The 15,865-nt window shown below is 41.3% G+C and overlaps 1 protein-coding gene across 3 annotated transcripts in view; it reads left to right on the top strand.

Annotated features, from left to right (window-relative positions):
• Positions 1-8,788: 8,788 nt before the first annotated feature.
• Positions 8,789-15,865, top strand: part of LOC132101176 (reelin-like) — a 121,627-nt gene continuing 114,550 nt past the window's right edge. For all 3 annotated transcript variants that reach the window (XM_059505888.1, XM_059505887.1, XM_059505886.1), the window contains exon 1: positions 8,789-9,150. In XM_059505888.1, the coding sequence (XP_059361871.1) occupies positions 8,919-9,150 (232 nt within the window). In that variant the 5' untranslated portion in view covers positions 8,789-8,918. The remainder of the gene's footprint in view (positions 9,151-15,865) is intronic.

The raw sequence follows: 15,865 nt of genomic DNA, 5'->3' as shown, positions 1-15,865 counted from the left end.
CAGAAAAGCATTAAAAACTGCTAGATCCGATTACTTCTCATCTCATTTAGAAGAAAACAAACATAACCCCAGGTATTTATTCAATACAGTGGCTAAATTAACAAAAAATGAAGCCTCAACAAGTGTTGACATTTCCCAACACCACAGCAGTAATGACTTTATGAACTACTTTACTTCTAAAATTGATACTATTAGAGATAAAATTGCAACCATTCAGCCGTCAGCTACAGTATCACATCAGACAGTGCACTATAGACCCCCTGAGGAACAGTTCCACTCATTCTCTACCATAGGAGAGGAAGAATTGTATGAACTTGTTAAATCATCTAAACCAACAACATGTATGTTAGACCCTATACCATCTAAGCTCCTAAAAGAGGTGCTTCCAGAAGTCATAGATCCTCTTCTGACTATTATTAATTCCTTATTGTCATTAGGATATGTCCCCAAAACCTTCAAACTGGCTGTTATTAAGCCTCTCATCAAAAAACCACAACTTGACCCCAAATAACTACAACCCGAATTCCGGAAAAGTTGGGACGTTTTTTAAATTTTAATAAAATGAAAACTAAAGGAATTTCAAATCACATGAGCCAATATTTTATTCACAATAGAACATAGACAACGTAGCAAATGTTTAAACTGAGAAATTTTACACTTTTATCCACTTAATTAGCTCATTTAAAATTTAATGCCTGCTACAGGTCTCAAAAAAGTTGGCACGGGGGCAACAAATGGCTAAAAGAGCAAGCAGTTTTGAAAAGATTCAGCTGGGAGAACATCTAGTGATTAATTAAGTTAATTGATATCAGGTCTGTAACATGATTAGCTATAAAAGCTTTGTCTTAGAGAAGCAGAGTCTCTCAGAAGTAAAGATGGGCAGAGGCTCTCCAATCTGTGAAAGACTGCGTAAAAAAATTGTGGAAAACTTTAAAAACAATGTTCCTCAACGTCAAATTGCAAAGGCTTTGCAAATCTCATCATCTACAGTGCATAACATCATCAAAAGATTCAGAGAAACTGGAGAAATCTCTGTGCGTAAGGGACAAGGCCGGAGACCTTTATTGGATGCCCGTGGTCTTCGGGCTCTCAGACGACACTGCATCACTCATCGGCATGATTGTGTCAATGACATTACTAAATGGGCCCAGGAATACTTTCAGAAACCACTGTCGGTAAACAGAAATCCGCCGTGCCATCAGCAGATGCCAACTAAAGCTCTATCATGCAAAAAGGAAGCCATATCTGAACATGGTCCAGAAGCGCTGTCGTGTCCTGTGGGCCAAGGCTCATTTAAAATGGACTATTTCAAAGTGGAATAGTGTTTTATGGTCAGACGAGTCCAAATTTGACATTCTTGTTGGAAATCACGGACGCCGTGTCCTCCGGGCTAAAGAGGAGGGAGACCTTCCAGCATGTTATCAGCGTTCAGTTCAAAAGCCAGCATCTCTGATGGTATGGGGGTGCATAAGTGCATACGGTATGGGCAGCTTGCATGTTTTGGAAGGCTCTGTGAATGCTGAAAGGTATATAAAGGTTTTAGAGCAACATATGCTTCCCTCCAAACAACGTCTATTTCAGGGAAGGCCTTGTTTATTTCAGCAGGACAATGCAAAACCACATACTGCAGCTATAACAACAGCATGGCTTCGTCGTAGAAGAGTCCGGGTGCTAACCTGGCCTGCCTGCAGTCCAGATCTTTCACCTATAGAGAACATTTGGCGCATCATTAAACGAAAAATGCGTCAAAGACGACCACGAACTCTTCAGCAGCTGGAAATCTATATAAGGCAAGAATGGGACCAAATTCCAACAGCAAAACTCCAGCAACTCATAGCCTCAATGTCCAGACGTCTTCAAACTGTTTTGAAAAGAAAAGGAGATGCTACACCATGGTAAACATGCCCCGTCCCAACTATTTTGAGACCTGTAGCAGAAATCAAAATTGAAATGAGCTCATTTTGTGCATAAAATTGTAAACTTTCTCAGTTTAAACATTTGCTATGTTATCTATGTTCTATTGTGAATAAAATATTGGCTCATGTGATTTGAAAGTCTTTTAGTTTTCATTTTATTAAAATTTAAAAAACGTCCCAACTTTTCCGGAATTCGGGTTGTAGTTAATTATAGACCAATCTCGAATCTCCCTTTTCTGTCCAAGATACTAGAAAAGGTGGTATCCTCACAATTATATTCCTTCTTAGAGAAAAATGGTATATGTGAGGATTTCCAGTCAGGATTTAGACCGTATCATAGTACTGAGACTGCTCTTCTTAGAGTTACAAATGATCTGCTCTTATCATCTGATCGTGGGTGTATCTCTCTATTAGTTTTATTGGATCTTAGTGCTGCGTTTGACACAATTGACCACAACATTCTTTTGCATAGACTTGAACACTTTGTTGGCATCAGTGGAAGTGCATTAGTATGGTTTAAATCGTACTTATATGACCGCCATCAGTTCGTAGCAGTGAATGAAGATGTATCCTATCGATCACAAGTGCAGTATGGAGTACCTCAAGGCTCAGTACTCAGTACTGTTACCCTTGGGAGATATCATCAGGAAACATGGTGTTAGCTTTCACTGTTATGCTGATGATACTCTATATTTCTTCGCAGCCCGGTGAAACACACCAATTTGAAAAACTAATGGATTGCATAGTCGATATAAAAAACTGGATGACGAGTAATTTCTTACTGCTAAATTCTGAAAAAACAGAGGTGTTAATTATAGGACCTAAAAGCTCCGCTTGTAATAACCTAGAACACTGTCTAAGACTTGATGATTGCTCTGTCAATTCTTCGTCATCAGTTAGGAACCTAGGTGTGCTATTTGATCGCAATCTTTCCCTAGAAAGCCACGTTTCTAGCATTTTTAAAACTGCATTTTTCCATCTCAAAAATATATCTAAATTGCGGCCTATGCTCTCAATGTCAAATGCAGAAATGTTAATCCATGCATTTATGACCTCAAGGTTAGATTATTGTAATGCTTTATTGGGTGGTTGTTCTGCACGCTTAGTAAACAAACTACAGCTAGTCCAAAATGCAGCAGCAAGAGTTCTTACTAGAACCAGGAAGTATGACCATATTAGCCCGGTCCTGTCAACACTGTACTGGCTCCCTATCAAGCATCGCATAGATTTTAAAATATTGCTTATTACTTATAAAGCCCTGAATGGTTTAGCACCTCAGTATTTGAATGAGCTCCTTTTACATTATAATCCTCTACGTCCGCTACGTTCTCAAACTCAGGCAATTTGATAATACCTAGAATATCAAAATCAACTGCGGGCGGCAGATCCTTTTCCTATTTGGCGCCCAAACTCTGGAATAACCTACCTAACATTGTTCGGGAGGCAGACACACTCTTGCAGTTTAAATCTAGATTAAAGACCCATCTCTTTAACCTGGCATACACATAACATACTAATATGCTTTTATTATCCAAATCCGTTAAAGGATTTTTAGGCTGCATTAATTAGGTAAACCGGAACCGGAAACACTTCCCATAACACCCGGTGTACTTGCTACATCATTAGAAGAATGGCATCTACGCTAATATTTGTCTGTTTCTCTCTTGTTCCGAGGTCACCGTGGCCACCAGATCCAGTCTGTGTCCAGATCAGATGGGTCACTGCAGTCACCCGGATCCAGTACGTATCCAGACCAGATGCTGGATCAGCACCTAGAAAGGACCTCTACATCCCTGAAAGACAGCGGAGACCAGGACAACTAGAGCCCCAGATACAGATCCCCTGTAAAGACCTTGTCTCAGAGGAGCACCAGGACAAGACCACAGGAAACAGATGATTCTTCTGCACAATCTGACTTTGCTGCAGTCTGGAATTGAACTACTGGTTTCGTCTGGTCAGAGGAGAACTGGCCCCCCAACTGAGCCTGGTTTCTCCCAAGGTTTTTTTCTCCATTCTGTCACCGATGGAGTTTCGGTTCCTTGCCGCTGTCGCCTCTGGCTTGCTTAGTTGGGGACACTTCATCTACAGCGATATCGTTGACTTGATTGCAAATAAATGCACAGACACTATTTAACTGAACAGAGATGACATGCCTTTAACAATCATTTTTGCATTATTGACACTGTTTTCCTAATGAATGTTGTTCAGTTGCTTTGACGCAATGTATTTTGTTTAAAGCACTATATAAATAAAGGTGACTTTGACTTTGACGTGTGTGTGGGATCACCTGTGATGCAGAGGGCTTTGCGAGTGAGACAGGTTCCATAAATGTCCTGGAGGGAAGGGAGAGAGACACCAATGATCTTCTCAGCTGCTCTCACTATGCGTTGCAGAGTCTTTCGGCAGGACGCGTTGCAGGCGCTGTACCACACAGTGATGCAGCTCGACAGGATGCTCTCGATGGTGCCTCTGTAGAAGGTGTAAATGATGGGGGGGGGGGGCTCTGGCTCTTCTCATTGTGCAGAGGAAGTAAAGACACTGCTGTGATTTCTTGGCCAGTGCTGCTGTGTTTTCACTCCATACCACACAGTGATGCAGCTCGACAGGATGGGGGTATGAGGGGTAACCAATTATATGTTTGATTTGATATATTTTCCACACAGCCCTTTAAGAAATTACAAGGTGTAACTAAACTCTTGTCAGGCAGAGCATCGTGGCGTTTTTCAGGTGGATGAGAGAGAATCTGCTGCCAGCTGATTCATTAACTGCTTCATCTCAGTGTGTCCCTGTTAATTCTGTTGATTAATATTTAGTAACAACAACAGTGTTTATTCCCTTACAAGTTCGCATGACAGCATAGCAGAATAACACAACCCAAAAACAAGTTTTCTCCCCCTTTTCCTTTAAATAAAAATAAAAAAGACAAATCCCATTAGAAGTGGAAGTCAATTAAGAAAACATTAACAGTATATGCACAAGAAGTGAACAATATGTGAGTTAACATGATATTAATGTGAAAAAAGTAGTTACGTCTAATTTGACAGGGCTTGATAAAATGCTTTAACATCTAAAACTGTAAAAGTGTAGACTTACATCTCAAATGTGTCCTGCAGCACAGAAGCAGTCATCAGTAGCACAGGTATATTTGTAGAAATAAACAACAATACATTGTATGGCTCACAATTATACATTTCTCTTTTATGCCAAAAATCATTAGGATATTAAGAAAAGATCATGTTCCATGAAGATATTTAGTAGATGTTCTACCGTAAATATATCAAAACTTAATTTTTTATTAGTAATATGTATTTTTTTCACCTTCAGATTGGAGATTTTCAAATAGTTGTATCTCAGACAAATATTGTCCTCCTAACAAACCACACATCAATGGAGAGATGATTTACTCAGCTTCAGATGATGTATACATCTCAGTTTTGAAATATTTACACTTTTGTGGTCCATGGTCACATACATGCATTTCAACAGAACAAAGTCCTTTTACAAAATAAACTGAACATTTCTGCTTTTTATTTCTTATATATAGTGATAACATTTCTGCCAAATGCTGTTGACTGAGATAAATTTGTCCTGAACCTGGAGTATTAATGATATAAAAATAAAAAAGTCCTATAAGTGTAAGGTCATGTTAAAGAGATCTCTCTGTTTTGGATGACATGTGAGTTACTGTAGTATCGTCTTCAAATAACCATTTACTTCTTCTCAGACACATGAAATCAAGGCTAAATGTTTACTGGTGCCCTCAGCAATCATCTGAAATATATTTATTGATACATGTTTTGCCACAATTTTGAGTTGCTTGGTTACGGCTTATCGGTTGAGCCCAAAGTAGATAAAGAACAGCTGAGATCAATACTTTGTATTGCTGGTTACTTTTATTTTTGTATAAGAACAAATAATCCCAGTAATACCAGCAGTTCAAGGGCATGTCTGATGTGTGGCGTGTGTCCTTGATAATCATATCTCTCCGTGTCCCTCCAAACTCCTTCCTGTCTCTCTGTGGCTTGCTGAGCGAGACGACGTCTGGCAGCAGAGGCAGTGGAACAAGGGCTGAGGGATCCAATGGAAAGCACAGATGTCAAAGGCTCTGTTACAACCTTGAGACTGAACTTAATGAAGATAAAAATAATTACTGCCCCAAAGCCTCGTCCACCCCCTCCGTTCCCAAGACCAGATCTCCTGACCCAGTTTCCATACTGGAGAGCGATTGCTCTGTCTCCGGCTGGAAGCGTGAGTGCACTAACTTCATAACAATTAGACCAGAATGACGTCTCGTCTTTTAAAAATTAAATGAAAAGTCCGAAAGTTCAAACTCTTGAAGCTCGTTTGTCACAGCAGTCATTAAGGGGCTTTATTTGTGACCCTGGAGCACAAAACCAGATAGTTTTTATTTTTTTTATTTTTTTTATTAGGATTAAAAGTTTAAATTTAAGATTTAAAACTGAGATTTATACATCTAAAAGCTGAATAAATCATCTCTCCAGTGATGTGTGGTTTGTTCGGAGGACAATATTTGTCTGAGATACAACTATTTGAAAATCTGGAATCTGAGGGAGCAAAAAAATCGAAATATTGAGAAAATCATCTTTAAAGTTGTTCAGATGAAGTTCTTAGCAATACATATCACTAATCAAACATGAAGTTTTAATATATTTACGGTAGGACATTTACAAGATATCTTCATGAACATGATCTTTACTTAATATCCTAATGATTTTTGGTATAAAAGAGGAATGTTTAATTTTGACCCATACAATGTATTGTTGTCTATTGCTACAGATATACCTGTGCTACTGATGACTGCTTCTGTGCTGCAGAGACGTACACCTGAGGGTCAGACAACACGTACGCATGTGAAATGTCTTCTGTTTCTCTCTATCATGATACATCTCATCTCATCTCATCTCATGTATAGTTATGTGTCAGTGCTGGAGAGCTCATAATGAGGTGGAGGGACACTGAATGTGCAGCTTCAGGCAGAATCTTTCACAGTTTCTCCTGCAGACAGTTTTTAAACAGTGATTTGCAAGAGCTTGACATCAGACCGGTTTACTTCTGCAAGACTGGAAGACTTTGGAAGAAATACTCTGAGGTGCATTTGAGATGGATCGGATCAGGAAAACCTGTGACTCGTAAATGAATGTGGCTGTTCAAGCCCCATGTAAATTTTATGGTAAACTAATAAATGATGGGAGGAGCCTAATCATTCAGTCCTGTCAATCACCATCCGAAGCGTATATAACAGCAGTCACTGAGCCGTCAAAGTGACAGTTCTTCCGGCCTCTCATCTCCTCCTCTATTCATGATATGGGAGTTTTGTTCAGAGTTTTGGGATCGAGCCCTTCATTTAAGCACAGAAAGCCAAATTCATGATGTTCACCAAGAGTTTTCCAGTCTGGCCCTTAGACACAATCTCAGCGCTTCTGCAAACACACATCTGCGTCTCGTCCTGAAGCTCCAGTGATTCTCATTAACGCTGATGATCGCTTCAGCGCTGCCTCCTAACACGGGCTATGATCTCCAAATCAACTGATGATAGACAAAACACAGAACATAATGAAGTGATATTTCTTATAGTGTGGGAGTTGTATCTTTTGGAGTCTAAATATCCTCATGTGCGTTAACTAAACGGTTTTAAATGTCAAGTCTTGTATAATTATTATTCATTCAGTATTTTTCAGAGTTCATATGAGTCCCTATTGATGGTCTTCTTGGTGTAGTTTTTGTTTATCTATATTAACATTTGTGCATTTTTCTCAGTAACTGTAACTGATTACAGTTACATTTATTTTGTAATTACATTTCGTAATTCCGTTACATTTAACTAGTTACTCGCCAACATTGTAACTGCGTAACTATAATGAGTAGCTGTGTATAATTACATTCATAATGTGTGTCAGGAGAGTCGTCTAGGGTTGATAAACCACCGCTTTTGACTTTCTGAATCGGATGAAACTCCTAAACAGCCGTATTAATCGAGTGAAACAGTTCGTCAACTTCAGCAGATGTCTGCGAGTGTTTGGTCTGGAGTTTCTCATTGAAATCTTCTGCTCATGTTAGTTGCACAGGATTGTACTCTGAACTTTGCAGGACAAGTGCGTGAATTAATCACGAATGCTTCAATTAATTGTTAAAATTCTCTGAAACTTATTCAAACATTAATGTTTTCTTCTTCAAAGTCTCAGATGGCTGGATCGTTTCAAGGAGTTGTAGATAAGAGCAGACAGATGGAGAAAGTGTGAAGTGTGTGTGTGTGTGTGTGTGTGTGTGTGTGTGTGTTGGCACAAACTGCCTCTGTTTGACAGACACAGACAAGATGAGAAGGTCTGACATTAATGGAAACATTCATGTGAAGGAGAACAAGACCTAAACGTAGAAAAAGAGCTGAGAGAAGGCAAAACAAAATGAAAGAAGATGAGTGAACGGAGCACAAAGAGAGGGTCCTATCAGAGACGGGAGATGGAGAGAGACAGGAGGAGACGAGGAGGGAGGAGGAGGTGTGATCTTTGGGTGGAGAAGCAGGGAATATGCTTTGGGGGATGGAGGGAGTGGAGAAGAAAACACAAAGACAGGCTATCTTGGACAAAACACAGTGCTAAAGAGAGACAAATCACTAGCACACAGGCATATTAGAATGATTGACAGAAACAAGGAAGGGAGGAAGCAGATGAGAGGCAAACAGGGCGATTTTAGATCGAGAGAGAGCGAGAGAGAGAGCGAGAGAGAGGGAGAGTGAGGGAGAGCGAGGGAGTGGGAGAGAGAGCGAGAGAGAGAGAGAGACAGAGAGGGAGTGTGGGAGGAGAGAGAGGCGGAGGGAGGCAGGGCTGAGCACTATTTAAGTGTTGGAGCGGGGCTGAACACCAGGCTCTGAACTCCCCGTGTGAAGGGAGGACACACACACACACACACACCTGTGAGACTCACACACACCTGGCCCCGTGCACACACACTCTCTCTCTCTCTCCTCGAGCTCCTGGAGCAGAGATGTTCAGGGTTCGGGCCGCTCTCTCCTGCGCTCTGCTGCTGCTGTCAGCGGGTGCCGTGGATTTGGGAGGCTCTCCGTCCGGCTTCTACCCGCGCTTCAATCCCTTCTTCTTCCTGTGCACCCACCACGGAGAGCTGGAGGGCCCCGGGGCCGAGGGAGGAGGAGAGGTGCTGCTCACCTTCCAGATCCAGGGCAGCCCCGGAGCATACGTCCCAGGACAGGAGTACCAGGGTGAGTACAGGAGTCCCGCTCGACATGCTTATAATCTGCTTCACATCTCAGTCAATCCACATAATAACTTCCATGAATCGAAATGGACAAATAAAACAAAGATTAATGCAGTCATTTTACACTATTTCAGTCTTCAAAATGTTTAGTTCAGTGTGTTTCTTTGTAATTATTTGATAAATGTACTTGTCTCCAAGTAAATCCTACACCAGGACTTTTCGGTTTAGATCAGGTTAAAAATGTCTCTTCAAGGTGATAATCGCAGGTGAACACTTTTTATCATCATAAAGAGTTATTTCAGTATTATTTATATTCTATTATAATTATACTAATATTTTGAATCAGCTTTTATTTTCATATTTTCTGTTTTTAGTTAAAGTCATTCTTGGTAGTTTTTGTTTGTTTTGCATACATATTTGTGACTATATAGTTTTTTTTTTTAGCTTTAGTCATTTTAGTAAAGTTAAGTTAAATGAGAAAGAAATGTTGCCTCGGCAACTAACTGAAATATATATTTTTAATTATACATTTTTTAATGGTTTTAGTCACTTTAGTTTTAAGGTAACTCTAATAACCCTGGTCTGAAGAGAGAGAGAGAGAGAGAGAGAGGGAGAGGGAGAGGGAGAGAGAGAGAGAGAGAGAGAGAGGGAGAGGGAGAGGGAGAGGGAGAGAGAGAGAGAGAGAGAGAGAGAGGGAGAGGGAGAGAGAGAGAGAGAGAGAGAGAGAGAGGGAGGGAGAGGGAGAGGGAGAGATAGAGAGAGAGAGAGAGGGAGGGAGAGGGAGAGGGAGAGAGAGAGAGGGAGAGGGAGAGGGAGGGAGAGGGAGAGGGAGAGAGAGAGAGAGAGAGAGAGAGAGAGAGAGGGAGGGAGAGGGAGAGGGAGAGGGAGAGAGAGAGGGAGAGGGAGGGAGAGGGAGAGGGAGAGAGAGAGAGAGAGAGAGAGAGAGAGAGAGAGAGGGAGGGAGAGGGAGAGAGAGAGAGAGAGAGAGAGAGGGAGAGGGAGAGAGAGAGAGAGAGAGAGAGAGAGAGAGGGAGGGAGAGGGAGAGGGAGAGGGAGAGAGAGAGAGAGAGAGAGAGGGAGAGGGAGGGAGAGGGAGAGGGAGAGAGAGAGAGAGAGAGAGAGAGAGAGAGAGGGAGGGAGAGGGAGAGGGAGAGGGAGAGAGGGAGAGAGAGAGAGAGAGAGAGAGAGAGGGAGAGGGAGAGAGAGAGAGAGAGAGAGAGAGAGCACTTCATTGCAGGTAAAGATGCAAAAGCACAGCTGCTGCAGTGAGAATAGCTTGCACTCTGTGTGAGTGAGATGATTGTGTTTATGTAACTGAGCACAAGTATTGATGTGAAGTTGAACTGCTCTATTCCACTTTTCTCCGTTCTTCTGATCCCAGCGCTCATGTGTGGGTGGGTTATCCTGAGGCCAAAGCGCTAGATTCTCACAAACAACTCACAAGAGCACAACAGGTGCAGCGCAGCCACAGTATACGAGAATAAGAGAGACACTCTCTGTATCAACACATTACACACAGCTCCTGTTATCAAGACAATCACACTCGGCTCATGTGAACACAAAGCTGTGACATACAGCATAGAGGGATGCCTCAGGTCTCCGTTTTCTTAATTTTACTTTGACAATATCTGAAGCGCTGGATGTAAACTCTGCTTTCTGCTGATGCTTGTGAAGAGCGGCCGCTGTCTTTGTGTGAGGAGAGAAGCGTGAGGTCTTGTGTTCTCAGCTTTATCTTCCTCATCCAGACCCGTGAGATCTACAGGGACATGTTCATTCTCAAACACGCGCCTGTGTCTTTGTGTGTTCGGCGGTCGTGAGGATTCTGGGGATTAATGGGGATGCAAGGGCTGAAAGACAAAGAGAACGAGCCAAAGTGCTGCAAATTTATAGAGTGTTAACATACTGGAAACAAATACACAGATAGTCATGCTGAGAGACTGGACAGGACAGATGGAAATGATGGACTGGACAACTACACAAATGTGAACCTGGACCACACACATAATAAGGATAATTGTGACTCATACAATGTATTGTTGTCTATTGCTTCAAATATAGCTGTGCTTCTGATGACTGCTTCTGTGCTGCAGGGACACATATTACTGTGCGAATAGTACAGAAATGAGTTTGAAACTATGCAGCAGCATTTTAAAATATTGCATTATTTACACTGAGAACGTCTCTTTAGTGAGGCATGATATTCAGAAATCATCACAACGAGCTCTTTGATGTTAGATTATAATGGAGGTTTCTCTTCAGTGTATAAATCCAGCCTGTTCCCAAAGGCAGAAGTGTTTCATTAGGAGTGAGGTTACATGGCTTGTGGCCAGTTGCATCTTTAAACAATAGGTGTGAATCATATTAGAGTCACAGTTTATTTCTCAAATAAAGCCGCTGCAGTGCTTCTTGATATAAAATGTGTTGTTCTACAAGCCCATGGACAGAAATAGTTTCTAGAAGCAAAGGAAACCTATAGTAAGAAAAGCTGTTGCTGAGAAAAGTCAGGATTGTTTGAGAAGGACTGAGGAACAGCTGAGAGCTGAATTATGAACAAAGCCCTTGTTATATTTCCCCTCGTTCCACACGTTTATACTGTAAAGGGAAGGATCCTGGTGTGGCGAGTCTGCTGAGGCGCGCTGGTGTCTCTCTGAGCGCTCACATGTGAACGCTGAATCTGTCCGTCACTATTCGGGAGCTGGAGGATATTTAATGGGGTCTGATTTTCTTAAAGCCATCACAGAGGCATGAGCACTTTTCTGAATATGATGGAAGACTTGCCATTGTTCACTCGGTCCACTTTACACGCTGGGCTTTCACTGACGAGCTTTACAGTGGATCACTGATGCTGAGCCGATCTGTAACCTCCGTCTGACACGCTCTGCTGTCTCTTGGGAAATCAGATCTCAGTTTCAGCAGGCTGTGCTTTTTGTGAATTGATATACTAATGTTTGATTCATGCACTCTTGTCACCGTTCATCCACATTCACTGAGAAACACAGAGGAGCTGTCTAATGGATCACTGACTGCATCCTAACAAGGCACTTATTTTACTGTCTTCACACCCAGATGATGGAGTCTGTATCATTTGTCTCCTGCATGTTGAAGATGACAGAACTTAAGGCGCACTCATCACTCGACTGAATTATTTTACATTTATATAACAATAGTCCATTTACAGTTACTGTCCTCATGACAATTAATTTAACTTGGGTTAAGTGTAGCATTTTAATGTTAATTTAATGCAGACTATCCACCTTATTATTCCTGTAGGAAAATGTAATGGAAATTGTAATGGATTGGAAATGTAATGTAATGGAAAGTCTTGCCCATTCACAGAAAACAATGTAAAATAAGGTGGATATTTTAATTGTAATCTGTATGTTTCCTCCGATGTATTCCAGCTATGTTTTGTCTATAGAAGTGTGTTATTCGCTGCTGTAAAGTCACAGGTCTAGCGGATGCGTATCACAAGAATGCGAGTAGTTTCATTGATTATTATCAAGTACACACTTTATTTGTTGAAGCCCTATAATGCGAAACTCTCTTGCGCTGGCTTGTGACAGAAGCTCGTCCCGGATCACATGTTTGTCGTCTGATGATGCAGGAGAGTCTCAAGGTGAAGCTAATTAAGGGCCTGTTTACTGACCATATTAACAGACGAGGAGCTCTGATCTGATGGGCCTCTGATTTCATGACTGATTTGAGTCATTTGATCAAGAAAGGTTTCAGAGGATTTTAATAGCAGGTTTGAGCAATTCAGATGTTATAAAATGTGCTTTTGATTACAGAACCCATACTGTGACATTGAACAAGTTCAGACTGCACATTTGTGAGGCATTAGATAAAGAAAAATGACTCCTCTCAGAGGAACCAAATGAATTCGCTCGAGATACTTTCCAAAGCTACGATGCAATAATTCATGAACTGTTTTGCAGCCCATTGTGATGGGTTTCTGCATAATGTGATAGCTGTTTAATGGGCAGGGCCTGCGCTGACGGCTGCCTGTTTGGCTGCGAATGTGACAGTGAAACACGGCTCAGAATTAATCCGATGCATCTGGCCATGGACTTCACCCTGGATAGTGATGATGGCAGTCGAACATGCCAAAGAGATGCTAATACTGTGCCAGGTCGTCATTAAACTCAATACACAATGGCCAGCAATGATGCAGCAACCTGCAGGCCATCTGTACGCTTTTCCAAGCTGCCATTTCAGTGTCTGCATTTAGAAATGAAATGATCTAGTGGTCTCTAATGAGTGAAATGTTCTTCAGGGCTGCTTGACGTGGGGTCATGTTGTTTTGCTTGTTAGCGCTGAATTACAGATTATGAATTGCTTCTCTAAACTTGCTATCAGTTTGCTTTCAAGTTGAGCTCTTTATTGAAAGAGTAATTGATTAAATGGATTATTCATGTAGAAATGAAGTAACTTCTTTCTGAATGGGCAATTAATTCATTGAAATACCCGATTCATTCATACACAGATTTGTTTAGTAACAAAGCACTCTGTGACGCTCTGAGACGCGCCATGGTTCTGTGGGTTTGTTTGCAAATATTTTCTTTGGAGAAAGAGAGCAAAAACAGACAGTTATAATGATTAGGAGTCTAAAACCGAGTTCCAAATATTGTTTATAAAATCAGTTTCACACTTGCAGTCATGCTGATAGTCAAGGAAAACAGCACACTTGCTCGTGTGATATTGTCAAACTTATGATGTAAATATAAGACCAAAACTCATACAGGGACATTTTGCCTCTGTATCTTGACCTCAGTGTCATAATGGCTGGGTTTTTTTTGTCTACATCATGATGTGATGTGGCATCAAGGCATGCTTTTTTAGTGAAGTGAGTGCTCAAATATTGTAAGTTTGCACATCATTAAAACAACAATTACAGTATTACAGTTTTTCTCGATTGCTAAGACACATTTCTTGAAAGCTGCTCTCATTTTCTCTAAACTGTGAACACAAAACCCAATTTTCAAGCTACATTCACAAAACCTCAGACTCTTGCAAAAGCAAACTTTCCCCTCAAAACAAGTTCAATCTGTGCTCAAAACTGAACTATGTTGTCAAATCGTGCCCCGAGTCAATCAAAATTAAAAACACTACTGAACAGTCACTAAACACTGCGTAGAAAAATAGAAAACACAATGCTCAGGACATAAAGCTGGATAAATAAATGTTTATTGTTCGCTGTAGGCTAAACGCATGTTGCAAAACAAAAAAAAACCCTGTGCATTTAGCACTTGTACAAACAGACAAAACAGAAATCTTATGCGTTTGCCACTTGTGTACAGTTATCCCATGTAAAAATAAAGTACAAAAATACACAAATAAGTGAATTACTCAGCCACAGCATCATGTCTCCGTACTGGGTCAGGCCACAGGACTTCATCCACATCACAGGCCACATTTTGTCTGACCGAGCAACGGGGGAAATAACCCCTGGCATGCCGTCTCCAGGCTTGGCATGCCTCCACACCTATGTCACCACAGGCAAGTGCCATGGCTTGCAGGAGATTTACCCTGGTGTAAGTTTGGCGTCCATATACCTTCCACCGCCATGAGGAGAATAATTCCTCAATGGGTTTAGGAAAGGGAAGTACGGTGGAAGGCAAAGACTGATAAAACCTTGGTTCATATTGAACCACTCTCTAACCTGGAGGGCTCTGTGAAAACTCACATTATCCCAAACAACAACATAGATGGGATGCTCATCCTGCTGCCCCAACAGAGCATCTCGCATGTGATTGAGGAAAATGCGGAGGACAACCCCATGATTGCTGATGGCAGCACATAATGTGACATTGCCACCACGCTGCCCAGGAACACCAACTATGGCCCGATGGCCAATCACATTACGGCCTCTCCTTCTCCTTTTGGTGAGATTAAACCCAGCTTCATCCATGTAGATGTATTCATGGGGACCTTCCATTGCATCCAGTTGAAAAACCCTCTGTAGAAATGGATATAGTTTTGTAAGCGATACGGAAAAAGTGATTAAGGCCACTACAGTAAATCACTACTAAGAGTAATCAACAATGAATGTGTCTGGATATATGCCACTCTGTATAGCTGTTTCATGCGCAGTGTGTTGCGCTTGAGGACACGATCAACAGCAGAGAGGCTGACACTGTTGATACCCCATGGTCAATCACAGTAGCTCTGAATTCATCAGATATCACTGTTCTTTGTCTTCGCTGACCTCCTCGACCTCCTCTCACACGAACTCTTCCTCTCAGATTTCTATCCATTGTAGAGCCTCACAAACCAGTGCTCTCTGAACTGGCTCACTGTATATGTTCCCTCACATCATTAGCCACAAGTGTGATCCATTTTGAGTTGTTGTGTTCAAGTGGTGACATCTGTGCTTTAATTGTGTTTGACTTTTGTCACCTGTGCTCACCATTATGCAGAACGGGTGCATCACAATGAAAATGTGTTGGCAAGTTGTGTCTAAACAAGTGAAAAGTGCTTATGGTTTTGCCAAAAGAGTGATCGATTCAATCAGTGGGTTCAGGCAACTGAGCATTTGGTTCAGACAATAGGGTTTAGTGTTTTAGCAATTGAGAAAAACTGTATTACAAGACATATATTATCACACAGCCTACCCAGAAACTAAAACCAGAGAGAACTGTTTTAGTCTAATGCAAAAATGCTGTATGTCTTAATAAATTCAAAGAAACGTGGATATGTTTCTGTATCAGTTACAGCAATTA

This window comes from Carassius carassius, chromosome 23 (assembly GCF_963082965.1).
Source record: "Carassius carassius chromosome 23, fCarCar2.1, whole genome shotgun sequence".
NCBI lineage: Eukaryota > Metazoa > Chordata > Actinopteri > Cypriniformes > Cyprinidae > Carassius > Carassius carassius.
This window is presented reverse-complemented; position numbering and strand designations above follow the sequence as displayed.